General features: G+C 47.7%; 1 protein-coding gene across 1 annotated transcript in view; it reads left to right on the top strand.

Annotated features, from left to right (window-relative positions):
• Positions 1–16,685, top strand: part of LOC136111561 (uncharacterized) — a 117,947-nt gene that overhangs the window by 18,548 nt on the left and 82,714 nt on the right. Inside the window, exons 6-16 of the mRNA XM_071803547.1 lie at positions 136–309; positions 2,196–2,356; positions 3,658–3,787; positions 5,182–5,298; positions 5,854–6,009; positions 6,515–6,631; positions 9,891–10,037; positions 10,249–10,368; positions 10,999–11,157; positions 12,157–12,294; positions 13,861–13,980. Of these exons, the coding sequence (XP_071659648.1) occupies positions 136–309; positions 2,196–2,356; positions 3,658–3,787; positions 5,182–5,298; positions 5,854–6,009; positions 6,515–6,631; positions 9,891–10,037; positions 10,249–10,368; positions 10,999–11,157; positions 12,157–12,294; positions 13,861–13,980 (1,539 nt within the window). The remainder of the gene's footprint in view (positions 1–135; positions 310–2,195; positions 2,357–3,657; positions 3,788–5,181; positions 5,299–5,853; positions 6,010–6,514; positions 6,632–9,890; positions 10,038–10,248; positions 10,369–10,998; positions 11,158–12,156; positions 12,295–13,860; positions 13,981–16,685) is intronic.

Below are 16,685 nucleotides of genomic sequence, written 5' to 3' on the forward strand. Positions count from 1 at the left end.
CGTGACCGCAAAGTTGGTGTGAAACTCAAAGGCCAAAACATTGCTCCTGCTTGCTCTTGACAGCCCTTGCCAAGACCTGGCCTGCCTCAGGGATGGTGTTTGATGTCCTCCTTGCCTCTTCTTTTCTTCTTCTAGGAATTAAAGATGCAGACAAGAATGAACTGAAAAAAATAGCTTCAGAGCCCACTGCAGAACACGTGCTTTATGTTGAAGATTTCCACCTGCTCACCAAAGTGGCACCCAAACTCTCTCGAAGGCTCTGCTTCACTGCCTCAGAGCCACCACGACCCATCAAACAGACTGTCCAAGGTGCGTCAGGGCTCTCCCTGTATCCTGCTTTCCACCTGCTCAAACCAGCCCCTTCCCAGTCCCTGGATGTGCCATCTACACCATTGAGGTGGACCTTCCACATACCCTCTGCTCATCACAAAGAAATTTTAGCAGTTGGATGACCCTGGAGGAACAACCAGCTCATAGAATCATTTAGGTTGGAAAAGACCCTCAAGATCATTGAGTCCAACCATTGACCCAACACTGTCACTAAACCATGTCCCTCAGAACCTCATCTAGCTCATGGAACACCTGTTCCTTGGGGGCAATAGTCCTGTGAATTTTGTTTGTGTTTGCATCTCCGTGGTTTGTCTGGTGATACCAGACATTGAAAGTCTTGCTGCTGGTTCAAACAAGAGGAGCAGCAATAGGCTGTGGCAGCATTTCTAACCCTTGGGGGCTTTCATGATGGGCTTCTCATGGTGAACTCCAGCAGCACATCTCAGGAAGAACTTAGTTCCTTGCAGAAAATTCTAAGAACAGCTAAAGAGTTTTTCAAAGACATCTGGATCTCTGCCCAAACAGATACTGATGTTGCAGCAAATCCGGAGGTGACAGCAATGAATTTCTGCCCCGCTCTTGGCACTCAAACTCATGAAAAGATGAGTTAAAAGCTTGGGGCAGAGTTTGGAGGAACTTCATCCAAGTCACTTGAGGGTCTTCCTTTGCCTTTACCATTGCCTTTGCCTTTCTCTTTCTCTTCCACTCTCTCTTTCTTTCTCTCTTTCTCTCTTTCTCTCTTTCTCTCTTTCTCTCTTTCTCTCCTTCTCTCTTTCTCTCCTTCTCTCCTTCTCTCCTTCTCTCCTTCTCTCCTTCTCTCCTTCTCTCCTTCTCTCCTTCTCTCCTTCTCTCCTTCTCTCTTTCTCTCTTTCTCTCTTTCTCTCTTTCTCTCTTTCTCTCTTTCTCTCTTTCTCTCTTTCTCTCTTTCTCTCTTTCTTTCTCTCTCTTCCTCCCTCCCTTTCTTTCTCTCTTTCTTTCTTTCTCTCTTTCTCTCTTTCTCTCTTTCTCTCTTTCTCTCTTTCTCTCTTTCTCTCTTTCTCTCTTTCTCTCTTTCTCTCTTTCTCTCTTTCTCTCTTTCTCTCTTTCTCTCTTTCTCTCTTTCTCTCTTTCTCTCTTTCTCTCTTTCTCTCTTTCTCTCTTTCTCTCTTTCTCTCTTTCTCTCTTTCTCTCTTTCTCTTTCTCTCTTTCTCTCTTTCTTTCTCTCTCTTCCTCCCTCCCTTTCTTTCTTTCTCTCTTTCTCTCTTTCTCTCTTTCTCTCTTTCTCTCTTTCTCTCTTTCTCTCTTTCTCTCTTTCTCTCTTTCTCTCTTTCTCTCTTTCTCTCTTTCTCTCTTTCTCTCTTTCTCTCTTTCTCTCTTTCTCTCTTTCTCTCTTTCTCTCTTTTCCTCCCTTTCTCCTTTCCTCCCTTCCTTCTTCCTTTTCTCTGTCAATCCCTCTCTCCCTCCTTCCTTACTTCCCTCCTTTCTTTGCTCCATGGTTCTGTAACATCATGACTTCCTGCGATGGTCCATATGATGTTCAAGCTTTCTGGCTGAATATTCTTTGGTGGCAGGAAGGAGCTGATGTCCTATGAATTAAGCATTCACAGGGAAAATGTAACCAGAACCATGTTTGTTGGTTGGTTTGTTTTTTCCTTTCTTGTGCTGAAAATGTAATTTGCCAAAAGAAAACCTGCTTGCATGACTCTGGCCTGGAAACAAATCACAGCTGCTCCAGCACTTTTGGTCTAAGTCAGTGCCATCTATACCCAAGGCTTTCTCTGTATTGAATACATTGACTCCATCAACGAACAACCTGCACATGTCCAGCACTGGTGCCATCACAGTCCAAACCAAAGGTCCTTTTCTTTCTTTATTTTTTTTTGCAGCTGAGAAGATCGTCGGTCCCCGGGATCTGTATGTCAGTGAGCACAGCCACAGCTCGCTGCGACTCACGTGGATGCCGGCTACAGGGAGGGTGACGGGGTACCATGTCCACCTTCAGCCCTTGCTGCCTTCGGGGCAGCCAAATTCAGATGACCAACAGCAGGTAGAGTTGTGTCCCCATTTTGCAGAGCACCAGTTGCAGGTCCCGGTGTCAGGGTTTGATCCTCTGCTGAGGCTGCTGGTGGTACAGCCTGGTTAGGAGATCATATAATAGTCTGGGTTGGAAAGGACCTTCAAAGCTCATCTCGCCCAACCCTTTGCCATGAACAGGGACATCTTCACCAGCTCAGGTTGCTCAGAGCCCCCTCCAGCCTGGCCTGGGATGTCTCCAGGGATGGTTCATCCACCACCTTTCTGGCCAACCTGGGCCAGGCTCTCACCACCCTCAGGGCCAACAATTTCTTCCTCATGTCTGGTCTGAATCTCCCTCCTTTAGTTTAAAACCATCACCCCTTGTCCTATTGCAACAGGCCCTGCCCAAAAGTCTGTCCCCATCTTTATTCCATGTACCTCAGCTAACCTGGCCACAGCCCAGTGCATTAGTGTAAGTTCCTGAAGCTGCTGCTGGAAGTGAAGGTCTATAGATGAACCATCAGATTTGCAGCTGTGTTGATTGCTCTTGCTAATTTTGACATTGTTGTTGTGATGAGTTGGAGTTTCTGGGGCTGATGGGTGGGAATGTAGAGAGGAAGAAGGATGTGGCATGAACTGGCACAAACTCTGTTGGGATAATAAGAACATGTAAATGAGAAGTACTCTTTGTAATACCTCCTCTCAAATAAGCAACATACCCTGTTCCTCTTGCTGCTAAGGTTGCTCATCTTGGTAAGATCTCCACTTGCTTACGTTTTGAATTTGCCATGTCGTTGTGTGAGGGACACGGCCATGTGTGCCAGCTCGCTCTGGTTCAGCTTGGTCACTGCACAAAGTTTGAGAGCAAGATAGAAGGCCAGAAGATGTATGCCTAAAAGCGTTGATTTCTAATAATAGAACAAAGCTATGAAAGCATAAATTATTAAGGTTAAGATTATTAATTGTATTAATTATTAAGATCATCTTTAACAAGAATGATCATCCTTGGCTGCTTCAGAATCTCATAAGAACACAGTGAAAACACAGAAGTTGTCTCCACCTGCCTTGCCCTCAGGTTACGTTGAAATCTCCCTCTATGAGATTAAAATAAGCTTTCTTTGCCAATTATGATTGCTTTTTCTCCATTTTTTAGAAGAGGATTGGGAACCACCCAATGGGCTACCTCATGAAATCCACTCTTGCCACTGTCCTGTGTTGGTTCTATGTCCAGTATGAACGCAAATTATCATTTGTTCCCAACCTGTTGCAAACATACTGAGTCTTCTGCTGTCATGGAGATGTAATGGTGCCATTTGTCCCCTTGTGTGACAGATTGTGGTGGATGGTGACAAAAGTACCGTGCTGGTGACCGATCTGAAACCCAACACCAAGTACGTCTTCACGGTGAGGGCCATCTATGCAGATGCTCCTGGGGAGTCAGCAGCTGTCAAGGGGAAAACAAGTAGGTGGCTTTTTCGTAGTCATCCCTGTGTGTTCCTTGTCTGGGTAGAGGAAAAAAACCCACCCCAAAACTGTATATGTGAGGAGAGGTGGGAATGGGTAGGAAGATGCCCATGCAAATGCCGATGGTGTGAGGTGCAGGGTTGAGTGGGTGCACTTGAAAGCACAGGGTGCAACCCACTGGATACCTCATATCATCTGATGAATTTAATGCAGAATTTAATGAATCCAGTCTGGGATTCAGATCACAGAACACTCATGTTACCTGGGATGAGAAAGCTTTTGGAGACCATGGGTTGAGAAAAACAGATATGGGTTTTATGGAGAGATGTATATTCTGAACACCTTGTTTTAGAAGTGGGTGGTCCAAAAAGTTTGTGTTGGTGCTGTTCATGCACTTAGGGCTTCATTTCTCATCCAAGGTGAACACCAAGGTGGTATGATCATGACCTTTAGGAAATATCCCATGAAATGATGTAGGCTTCCTTTGATTTGCAATCTGCCAAGCCAAATTCTTTTGCTATCACATGGCTGGCTGTAATTACAAGGTTCTTGGAAACAGAGGAGCAAAGTCACTCTTGACCAAACCCTGGAGTGCAAGACACTGGGTCAGATGTGATGAATGGAGCAGGTTTTTGTCCCAAAAGTCTCTGCACTACTCCAAGGGTTTTCAAGAGTTTAAGGGGTGCTCTAATTCTGTTTCTCTCCCTGTTTTGCAATAAGTGCCAAGACTGCTTTGCCCAAGGGGTTTTTAAAATAATTATTCCTTTCTCCCTTGTCTTTTGTTTCTTCCCCCACCCCCTGCAATGTCTTAAATTGTTTGTCTTCTTGAGGGAAGTTCTCTGACAGCATGAATAAATAAAGCACCTCAATGAGGTTGACTCGTATGTACTTGCCAGGAATAAGATGGAATGTCTTTATGGGTAGAAATAAAGCCATTTGATCTCTTCTCTTATTATCCCCAACATGAAGCTGGAGGCAAAAGCTATAAATCTGTCTGCCATAGCTGACTGGATCAAAATGGGTTCCTCTTTGTAAGAGTTGCATCCATAGGCACAAGTAGCATTTGATTCATGTGTCCTTGCTCAGCCTCCATGAAACCACAGCAGGCCATCTCTGCTCAAGAGGAAATGCCATGTGGGTAGATATTGCACAGTTCCCAACACCATTCCAAGAGGAAGTCCACAAGCTCCCTGCCTTGGGGGTTTTCAGCTCAATTTTCAAGCAGACGAGGGTTTGATAAAGAGGAGGTGTTTGCTTTTGAGAATTCAGCCAAGAGAACAGGGAGAACTGGTGCTCCTCACTTTTGTGTCTCTTTGTTCTTGAAGACAAAAAGGTTTTCCAAGGGCTTTTGCCACGGCACATCAATTTCTGCAATATTTTTGTATCCCAAAGCACCTGTGCCTCCAGTCACTAACTTCCGTGTGATAGAAGAAGGGCCTTTTAGCTTGAAGGTGGCTTGGACACCTCCGCTGGGGAAGCTGGAGGGCTACAAGATCTACATCCCCAGAGGTAAGTTCAGATTTGATTAATTTTCCTTGGACTTGACTTTAAAACGAGCAGTGACCTGAGGACAGAAAAGGTGCCATTCTGTCCAAGGAAGAATGCACCATGGAGCTCCTGGCATTACTCTGGAAGGAGGCCACGTTAACCTCTTCCAGACAGCTTGTTTCCTCCAGGATGGAGGAGGAGAGCCCTTTGAAGGACTTTCTTTTGAAGAACAAGATGAGGATGGTGCTGTGGATGCCTTGTGCCCATCTGCGCGATCACATCCAGACCTGCCATGGATATTTTTCACACTCAAATGCCTGCTTTGGTGTCAATGTGGGGTGACTTCAAGCCTTTGGTATGGCTCACACTCACCTCTATGTGATCTGGAGAGCTAGGGCAGTGTGCAACTATCAAGCCTTATCTAAAGACATCCCTCTCAGCAACATCATATGGGTTGGGGGACTTCAACCATGCACTTGAACCAGATCCTATCATGTTCTTCACCATGTTGTGAAGACATCACCATGGGATGTAGACAGGAAGTCTTCACCATCACTCTTCTCCTCGATTTTGCAGCCAACAGACAAGGAATGACCTACGAGCAGGTTCTGCGCAGTGATGTCTCTTCCCACGTGCTGGATAACTTGCAGGAGGACAGAGAATACAACATCAGCGTCTACGCCATGTACCCCCAGGGGCCGAGCCGGCCTGTGGCTGCTGTGGGGAGAACATGTAAGAGGTTTGATTCTGTGGCTGGTCCCTTCTTGCCCTGGGTGCTCTCTTCACACCCTTTGCAGTTGATAAGCACCTCACAACTGGTGGGTGTTGTAGGGTGATGTGCATCTCCTTTAGACACGTTCAACAGATTCTTACCTCCAACCTGGAGCTCTGCTCTCCCCCATCACATGCATGGACATGGACACCCTTGAACACCATCACGCTGTTTGGGAGGAAGGGTGGGAGATGTGCCAGAGCCTCACTTGCCCTCCTGTTTTGCACACACACTGCATAAAGCAAATCAGGTAGCGCATTAGAGGCGCTGGTCCTGGAAAGCAATGGTCACAGATGTGGTCATCACTGCTTTTATAAGGTGACTTCAGCCTGTCAGGGAGGGCTCCCTTTTAACTCTCTCTCCTGCTGACAAGCAGGCTGAGAAACAACAATGTGAGGAGGGCAACCAGAAAAGTGCTCCACTGGCAAGTAAGTTCTCTGAGGGGCTTGTTCCTTGTCCTTCTAGTGAAGCTCCTGCCTGTGAAAAGCATCTTGCTGCAGAATGAGACCACCAACACGCTCCAGGCAAGGTGGAGCCCTGTTCGGGGAGCATCGGGGTACAGACTCACCTGGACATCAGCAGGTAGAGACTCAGGACTGGGATGCATGCGTCAGTGAGTGGGGACATGGAGAGACAGGACCTGTGAGGTCCTCAAGGCATTATGTGCATTGACATCTTCTGTGTCCAGATATGTAAAAAGAAGCTGCGGGAAAACAGGTGTTTTGGGCTCTGTGAATGGTGGAGTTTTATTCCCATGGGGATAAAGCAGTAGCTTGCAGCAGAGAGCCGTACAGTGGGTGTATCCAAACTCTGCCATGGATGCAAAAATACCTGCTCTGGCTCTGCATAAATCAGGATAATGGCTATCCAGCCTTGTTGACATGGGATTAATGCTGGCTTTACTGGGCCTGAGTAGCTCTGAAAGGAATTAATAGCTGGAGGGGAGCTGCTAAAGTTGCCCATGCAGAGCTGAACATCCATCCGTACTGAGAGTGTCCAGCTCTGGGTTCTCAGCACAGGACACACATGGACCTGCTGGAGAGGGGCCAGAGGAGCCACAGGAATGACCCGAGGCTGGAACAGCTCTGCTGGGAGGACAGGCTGAGAGAGCTGGGGTGTTCAGCTGGAGAACAGAAGCTCCAGGGAGACCTTAGTGTGGCCCCTTTGGACTTAAAAGAAAGATGGGGACAGACTTTTGAGCAGGACCTGTTGCAACAGATCAAGAGGTGATGGTTTTAAACTAAAGGAGGGGAGATTCAGGCCAAACAAGAGGAAGAAATTGTTGTCCCTGAGGGTGGTGAGAGCCTGGCCCAGGTTGGCCAGAAAGGTGGTGGATGAACCATCCCTGGAGACATCCCAGGCCAGGCTGGATGGGGCTCTGAGCAACCTGAGCTGGTGAAGATGTCCCTGCTCATGGCAGGGCTGGCACTGGGTGACCTTTAAGGTCCCTTCCAACCCAAACTATTCTATGATCCCAGAACCCTGAGCAGCTGGGGTTACCTCCTTTTGGGACAACAGGTACCATGTTACAGACTGGAAGTGCCTGTACTTGTTGCTTTTCTCTCTGCAGCCCTAAGACCTGGCTTCATCCCCCAGCATCCCATAATGCCTCCTCATTCTCACACAAACTTTTGTGTTTGAAGACAGATCTTCATTTGCAGCTGGAGCTTCTCCCCTGCCCTGAACCCAAACATATTTTCATTGCTGGTGTGGGGGAGCAGAAGTTAGAAATTCAGGTTTAATGGCATATTTTGGCCTTGGGAGATGGATGTTTTTGCGATTCAAAGATGAGATGGGATGTCAGAACACCTGGGCTCCATCACAGGCTTTGAATAAATAGCACACTCTCCTCTGGCTCAGTTCCCCTGGTTATGAAATAAGGAGACATCTCCCACCAGGGCGGGGGGGCGTTATTTGGAGAACAGCTCTGAAGATCATCAGAAGGGAAAATTCTTTACAGGGAATATATATAAAACTGTTTTTATTGTTTCGTAATGAACGGTTCTCCAGAAAAAAAATCACAGAACACCCCAAAACTCAGCTTCACACAGTCCTTGCTCGATACCCCAGCTAGAAATGGAGAATGCACCTCCTCAGCCTGCCATGTCATTGGAGTGGGGACACACCTTGAGGGGACAGTGTGGGTCATCCTCAAATAAAGCAACAAGGGCACATCACCTCTACTCCAGGTTTGCTCTTTCTGAGCAGCTCTGTCACCCGTTGCCGGTTCACCCCAAATCCAGAGGTGCTAAAATCCAAGGGGCAACCCACCCTCTACTGCAGGGTCCTTCTCCAACACCCCATCCCATCCTGGGTCCATGCAAATCCAGAGGTGCTAAAATCCAAGGGGCAACCCACCCTCTACTGCAGGGTCCTTCTCCAACACCCCATCCCATCCTGGGTCCATGCGTTATGGGTGTTGGGATCCAGACGCCTTCTGCCCATCCCCGTGCAGCCGTCCCAGACCCTGGAGGGATTTTGTTTTTCTTCTCTGACTTCTAAGAGAGAGAACAGTTAAACATAAACGAGCTGCTGATGTGGAGAGGAGGTCCATGGAATGAGGGGTGGGAGAGGGAGGGGGATGGGGCTCAGGGAGCTGGTGGAGCAGAAGATGGGGACATGGCACCCTCCAGCGACCAAACTGCAAACGGCAGCCTCCTCCCCTCCAAACCCCAACCTGCTGCTGCCCGCCCCTCTCTGCCCCTCTGAAAACGGGGTGAGATCCCCAGGGATTGGGTTTTAACTCTTCTTGTGCCGTGCCTCCCTCTAGAGCGATACCGAGAGGTTTAGTTGAATGGTTTCTAGTCCACAACAAGGATACATAAATAAGAAAATGTATTTTGTGGCATCAGTTGGCTTCGGCATCCTGCATGGAAGGCAAGATGACTCCAGCACTAAGTCCCCCAGGGCTGGGCAGAGTGTGGCCCTCCTACGGGTCTGCTCGCAGGCCCATACGTGACCATTTGTGTGTTGCTAGCTTATTTATTTTGTTTGTCCTGCAAAGCCCTGCATTATAAAATCATTGAATCATAGAATCATTTTGGCTGGAAAAGACCCTCAGGATCATTGAGTACAACTATAACCTAACTCTAGCACTGTGCCATGTCCCTGAGAAACTCATCTCTGTGTCTGTCCAACTCTCCAGGGATGGTGACTCCAGCACTGCCCTGGGCAGCCTGTTCCAATGCCCCACAGCTCTTTGGGGAAGAAATTGTTCCCCACATCCAACCTCAACCTCCCCTGGTGCAACTTGAGGCCGTTTCCTCTGCTCCTGGCGCTTGTTCCTGGGGAGCAGAGCCCGACCCCCCTGGCTCCAAGCTCCTTTCAGGCAGTTCAGAGATCAGAAGGTCTCCCCTCAGCTCCTGTTCTCCAGCTGAACCCCCCAGGTCCCTCAGCCGCTCCCATCACACTTGTGCTCCAGCCCCTCACCAGCTCTGTTCCCTTCTCTCGACTCGCTCCAGCACCTCAAGGCCTTTCTTGGCACGAGGGGCCCAAAACTGAGAGCAGTATTCAAGGTGGGGCCTCACCAGCCTTGATCTATTGGTGATCACTGAGGTCTGCCTGAGTGGCTGTGGCTGATTTCTACCTGTACATACATTGGCTCTCCAACCAAGATATGTGCTTGTTGCACTAAGCCGTGTCCCTACCATCCTCAGCTTGTGGACCTTGCCAGCACACATGCAATCCGGGAGGATGAAGTTCCATTCAATCTCATGCAACTGTGTACTTCTCAAGTGGTTGGTTTTGTGCTTTCCCACTGCCTTCCCAGCCAAGGAGACCTAAGGAGGTTGGTCCTCCTTGGTCTGACCCAAGAGAGCCCAGACATCATTTCCTTTTGCAGAGGGCAGCATCCAGGACGTGAACCTCAGCAACACCTACAGCTACTACATGATCCAGGGGCTGCAGCCTGGCACCGAGTACAATGTCACCATCAACCCCGTCTTCGGGGATGTTGAGGGGCCGGTGGTGAGCAGAAAAGCAACGACAGGTGAGTGACCTGTGGCAAGGGCGGGAGTCAGCTCAAGAGGACATGGATGGTGGGTGAACCCGTGTTGACAGCACAGAGCTGGTGTCATTTGTAGTCACCACCCTGCCTGTCGTCTGGTGCAGAAAACACTCTTGGGTCATCGCAGCTTTTGAGGAGGCACTTAGAAGCTGTTGGGACCTTGATGCAGTTGGTCAACTTTGATCTTTTCCAGTGGCATCGAGTACCGTCCAGATGCTGAACGTGAGTGAGATATCCATCAACAGCGCTCTGCTCTCCTGGGACTCAGTTGCTGGGGCCACTGGGTACCGAGTGGCTTGGGGCCCTACACCAGGTAAGATCCTGTCCTCTTCCAGCTTCTAGCACCTTCACCTTCTCCTGTGGGATGGGAGATAAAGCACTAGGAACCTCAGGGATGGTGGGTGTAGGGGCAAGTCCAACTCATTAACTGGTCTGAGCAGCCTCTCCCACAACTTCAGGGTATTAACTGAAACCAGAAGTTATTCCTGGACCTGACCTGCAATTCCAGGGTCTCTGCAGCAACTCCATTCAATGTATAGAGCAAGAGTCCTACACCACCTTGCCTGGTCCTCAGAGAAGACTTGGGGCAGGTCATCCAGCACAGGAGCTTTGCAAGTCTCTGGAGATGCTGGGAAGGGGCAGACAACATGCTGGAGCCTCCTTTGGACTGCATCACATTACTGTGTGCCCTGGATGTGAGAACTAGTTTAGTTCCTTTTGTTCTTCTCAACTGGTTCGAATCCTTTAGTCATTCAAATTCCCAAATAAATAACCATAGGAAAACTGTCTCTTGCCCCAGCACATACATGGGTGTTCTACAAGAGAGCTTCAGCTGGGCTGGAGATGTACCGCCAGGGAAAACGTCTTTCCAAACACTCAACAGAGCTTCTCCCCAGACTCTTCACTCTTTATCCTCTTCTATTTTATTTGCTCTCTCCCAAAGAGTTCTTTGGGAAAGACCGTCCTCGCCAGCTGGCCCTCAACAGATCAATCACATCCTACCAGCTCCGCAACCTGGCCCATGACACCGAGTACGTGATTTCCCTCTACGTGCTCTTTGGCTCAGTGGAGGGACCGGGGATCACAACCTCAGCCAGGACATGTGAGTATGGGCAGGACATTCAAGTAGCTACCACACCACACACCCCTTGCATGGCTGGCTCAACCTTGTGTATTCCTACAAAGGCCTTACACTGTGCCTCCTACACCCCACTCCCATCACCTTCCCCTCATGTTGGGGACACCATGGTGGTGGTCCTTTGCCCTACAATCCAGCTGTGCCTGATGGCTGAAGACCTGAATCCCAAAGGCTCTGGGGTTTCTGCCTGGGATTTTCCAGATGTAAACTGGAGCTCAGGTGCTTTGCAGTTGATCTGTTCATGTACCATGGGCTTGGGCCAACCGTCAGGTCTGAACTGCCCAGTCTGCACTTGCCAACCTTCCAGGCATCCCAAAATCCAGACCAGTGGCCAAAGTCTTCAACATCGTGAAACAGTCCAGCTGGAAGAGAGATGAGGGAGCCACAGGGGAGAAAAATGGGTAGGAGTGGACATGTCCTTCTGTCATGTTGAACAGGCTTGGCATAGGTAGGAAACCCTGGATATATTAACATGCTCCCCGGTGTTATTTATCCACAGCCACCTCAGAAAGGTAGGAGCCTCTCTGTAGGCGCCGCTCAGGGTCAGCTCACCATCATGGACTCTTGAGATGTGATATTCCTTGAGTTGTGGCTCTGCCTCTTCAGACTCAGATTCTTGAGTCCTTTCGGTGTCCTTTTCACATGAATTCATCTGAACCACGGTTCCCCACGGTGTCTGAAGATGCATCTGGATGACCTGTCCTCTCTTGGGCCGCCTCCTCACATCGCTGTGTTGTGTCAGCAGAGTTTGTTGCAGGCAGTAGGAAATGCGGATGAGATCCCTCAGCTTAACTGCACAGTGCTCCTCTCCATCAATTCATTAGAAAATGCAGCCGGGAAATGTCTAGAAAGTAGATATTGCATAAATACCCAAGTCCTTCTTCAGTGCCATAGCTTAGAACCATGAGCTCTGCGTAACTTGGGCTTTTACTTCAGACATCTCATCCTGGTTAATTTTTGCAGTGTCTCCTGCAGAGTCCCACATCATCCAGACCATTCAAGATCTGAGGGTTACTGACACTGGTGTTAACAATTTGAAACTGTCTTGGAGGAGGCTTCCTGGGGTGACTCATTATAAGTTATCCTGGGTACCATTCAATGGTGAGCATCCTGCTCTCTTAGCAAGGTGTGATATATTTGTCCTCCTGGACTGGCCACTGTTGAGGCCAAACCTTGAATCCGGGGGGCGGTTTTGGGCCCCTCACGCCAAGAAAGGCCTTGAGGTGCTGGAGCAAGCTGAGAGAAGGGAACGGAGCTGGTGAGGGGCTGGAGCACAAGTGTGATGGGAGCGGCTGAGGGACCTGGGGGGTTCAGCTGGAGAACAGGAGCTGAGGGGAGACCTTCTGATCTCTGAACTGCCTGAAAGGAGCTTGGAGCCAGGGGGGTCGGGCTCTGCTCCCCAGGAACAACGGCCAGGAGCAGAGGAAACGGCCTCAAGTTGCACCAGGGGAGGCTGAGGTTGGATGTGGGGAACAATTTCTTCCCCAAAGGGCTGTGGGGCATTGGAACAGGCTGCCCAGGGCAGTGCTGGAGTCACCAGCCCCGGAGGGGTTGAACAGACACAGAGATGAGTTTCTTGGGGACATGGTTTAGTGCTGGACTTGTCAGTGTTGGATTAATGGTTGGATTCAATGACCATGAGGTTCTTTTCCAACCAAAATAATTCTATGAGGACAGAGCACAAGAAACCTCAGAAAACAGGAGCTTAGCTCAGCTCTTTCCTTTTCCCACAGATCATCAGGATAGATGGGGATGGTAATGTCTACACAAGCAGGTGGAAGCCCTGTAACTGAACCAGGTTTTAGTCACTAACAAAAATATCACTAGGCATAGTAGGGATTTGGGAAGTCAGAGAAGTTGTTCATCAATCATGCATTGGTCCTTTTCTTCTTATCACTGAGAAATGTTGGGACTTTGCCTGTTTTCATCTGCCAATAATCACCATGAGATGTTACTTTAGTGACACGTTATCTTGGAACTACCTCTTTAGTTACAATATCTTGACCATTTCCAGCAGATAGAGGCAAACATCAGCACTCATGATGCTGTGGCATCATGCGACTTGATTGCTGCTGCAGAATAGGCAAATTTGGAGGTCAAATGGTGGAGAAGGTCAGGGGTGTGGAGCCAGCGCTTTAGTTTTGAGGAGCACCAACATCTGGCACAAGGGAATAAGAAACAACTTTATTGCCTATCACAACAGCTCCAGTTTCACAATCAGTTTAGAGAAATACCCGGCAGTCTGGGCTGAAGATCTGACAACAGGTATTTGCTAGATCTCCACCAGTTCCCACCAGCTGAGGATCTGAGCTGATTCAGGTTTCTGGAAAACCCCTTAAGTGCTGTAGGGATTCCTTCCTCTCACCAGAAATGTGGTGTTTTAGGAGGCAGAAGGTCTCCAAAGCTGTTTGCAGGATAAGATGTGTTTCCTGGCACACACATCTTTGCAGCTTGGTGTAGGTACCATCTGAGAGAATCACCAGCTTTGGACGAGTGTAGCCAAGATGTGCTTCATCTTCATTGTTTCTATCTGGACTTTTTGCTTTGAATTTCAGTGGGGCCAGGCCTTGAGCCTCCCAAATGATGCAGCACCTTTCTTCCAGCTCAAACAAGCTTTTGGTGGTAGCTTCTACCTCCTCTAAGATTTATTCATTTCGTCTCTAACAGTGGACTTACCCAAAGTGACCGAGTTCACAGTGCAGGAGGCTGCAGAGACAAGTGTTTTGCTGACTTGGACAGCTGTTCCTGGAGTATCCATGTACCTATTAACATGGCGCTTGTCATCAGGTAATTTTTGTTTTGGTGGGGGAAGGAAGGGTGGTTTGTAATTTGGTCTCCTCCTGTGTGAGCTGCCATGTCACCCAAGGAGATTTGGGGATGAAGCATGGACATGTGGTCTCTTTGATTCAGTCTTAAAGGGAAAACTTCCTTCCACGACCAGCCTTGAGTGGCTGATGTTTCCTTCAAGTGTCATGACTCGTTTCTCTAAGTGATGTCCAGTTTGACCCAGGGGTAAATGATGCCATCACTGATGACACCAGCTCTGCTCCTTCTTCAGAACCCATCTGGACCCTGTTTTGCAGGAGAGCAAAGGGTTGACCTGGGGTCTTCCATACATCATCTCACCATCTTCATTTGGGAGAAAAAGAGGTGAAAAAATGAAAGCTGGCCCACCGAGTAAGCTCAAAGGTGACCCATTTGGCCATTGCAAAATCCTTAGGGGAAGAAAAACGAGACGTGAAAATTGCTTAGAAAAAAGCCTGCTGGTTGGCATTATCAGTGTATCTTCATTTGAAGTCACTACCTGTCCATCAATGATAGTTGCAGTAAACCAAAATAGGTTGGTTTTTGTCATCCATACAACCTGAATTCTTATATTTTAAAAAGCTTTCTTATGTAGTAAATAGCTTTTAAAACTCTTGCAATAATTGCTCACAGTTTCTAGCGTGTATTTCTTTTTCCAATTGATTTGGCCCTATGGGGTTTGCCCTTTTAAAGCACCAGCTATATTATTTTTCCCTAGAGTGGGCTTGAACCTGTTTGAATATGGCAAAGTTCCTGTCATTGATGCTTCAACCACTAACTTTTTGCTAGTGATCAGTTCATCTTCATAAGTCAACAAAGAAAAAGGACCTGACACAATTCCCTTGCTCTCCCTGCAGTGCTTTTTGAGTTAGTAGGTCGTCAGCTTTAGTATTTTTTAATTCCAAGGACATTTTGGTATTGGCAGCTTCAAACTTGCAATATATGTCACTCAGGATGAAGTCTCCTGTGGTAGCATCGTTTTTTGACTTTACGTATCAGGGATAAGTGATTAGGGAACTGAACATTCAGTTCTCTAGGGTGATTTAAGTGATCTAATGCAACTGTTCCCCTCCTATGCCATACTATTAAAATATCGATCTGTAAGTATTCAAAAATCATTGGTTTCAGAGTTGTCAGGGGCTCGGAAATGGATAGTACCATGTTTGACAGGCCCCCTGTGCCCTCACTCAATCGATCCTTCTGAAATAGGTTTATAACTATTGATTTAACATTTCAGTCAGATGAATCTTGCCACCACATTTCAATAGTACCAATGAGATCAAATTTATGCTCGAAAGTGAGTAATTCCAATTTCTCTTGTTTAATTACCCAGGCTGCCAGCATTAATGTATAAAGGCAATTAAGAATTTTGTCTTTTTTTTTTTTTCCCCTTTTTTTGTCTCTTGGTGCCTTGATTAATTTTCTTCTCCAAAATTTGATTTTTCTCTAGACGAGTACTCATTCATTACCCATTTCCCTTGGCCCCCTTTTAAGCTCATTTAATGCTCTGCTCTCTGCCAACTGACTCTAGCCAGCCTGCCCTATAGAAGATTGAATCCCCTTCTACACAGCTTGAGGTCATCCCAGCTGTAGACCTCCTCTGTCCAGTGTTACAAAAACAAACCCATGTATGTCAATGGGGCTCCATCCAGAGCCAGCCTTCCTCCCCCATGCGATAGGAAGGACCTTGGAGAAGAAGAGACTGAGAGAGCTGGGGATGTTCAGCCTGGAGAAGAGAAGCTGAGAGGGGATCTCATCAATGGTTATAAATATCTGCAGGGTGGGTGTCAGAGGATGGACCAGACTCTGTTCAGTGGTGCCCAACAACAGGATGGGAGGCAACGGGCACAGACTGAAGCACAGAAGGGTCCATCGGAATATGGGCAGAAACTTCTTTCCTTTGAGGTGCCAGACCCTGGCCCAGGCCGCCCAGAGAGGTTGTGGAGTCTCCTTCTCTGAGACATTCAAACCCACCTGGACACCTTCCTGTGTGATCTGCTCTGGTGACCCTGCGTTAGCAGGTGGGTTGGACTGGGTGATCTCCACGTGCCCCTTCCAACCCCAACCATCCTGTGATTCTGTGAAGTTCAGCTGGACGTTGCCCTCCTCTCACTTCTTTGTATGTTCTCTTGACTGTTACTGGGGCACCAAAGTCATGGTTTTCTTATCCATCTAATCAACAGAATCTCGTTTAATTTTGTACCTTCATAAAATCACAAAATCATTTAAGTTGGAAGAGACACTCAAGATCATAGAGTCCAACGTCTAGTGAAAATGAAACATTATTTGCACCAATTCTGAGTTGATTAAGCTTTGGTTTTGTCTTTTAAAGGGAAAATGCTATTACAGAATGAAAACGTGTGAGTTCCACTTTGAACAGCATCAAAACTCATCATCCATTCTTCCCATAATAAGACTCTTATAAAATGTCAAAACATCATGGTGGCATTTTCACAGATTTTTCCTATCATCATGATTTTAGAGCAAAACTATCAATTGCATGCAACCAAATTTCTCGAGTAAGTTTGATTCTACTTTTCAGCAAACTACCCATTCATTAACAAAAAAGAATCCCGTTTCTCTACGTGTTAACCACTGCAAACCATTGGTCTGTCACAGAGCTCAGCCTCGGACACCACCTGGACGAAGTGCCCTCTCCAAACACTTGTATGAATTGCCGTTTTCAT

The sequence above is a fragment of the Patagioenas fasciata genome, chromosome 1 (assembly GCF_037038585.1).
Source record: "Patagioenas fasciata isolate bPatFas1 chromosome 1, bPatFas1.hap1, whole genome shotgun sequence".
NCBI lineage: Eukaryota > Metazoa > Chordata > Aves > Columbiformes > Columbidae > Patagioenas > Patagioenas fasciata.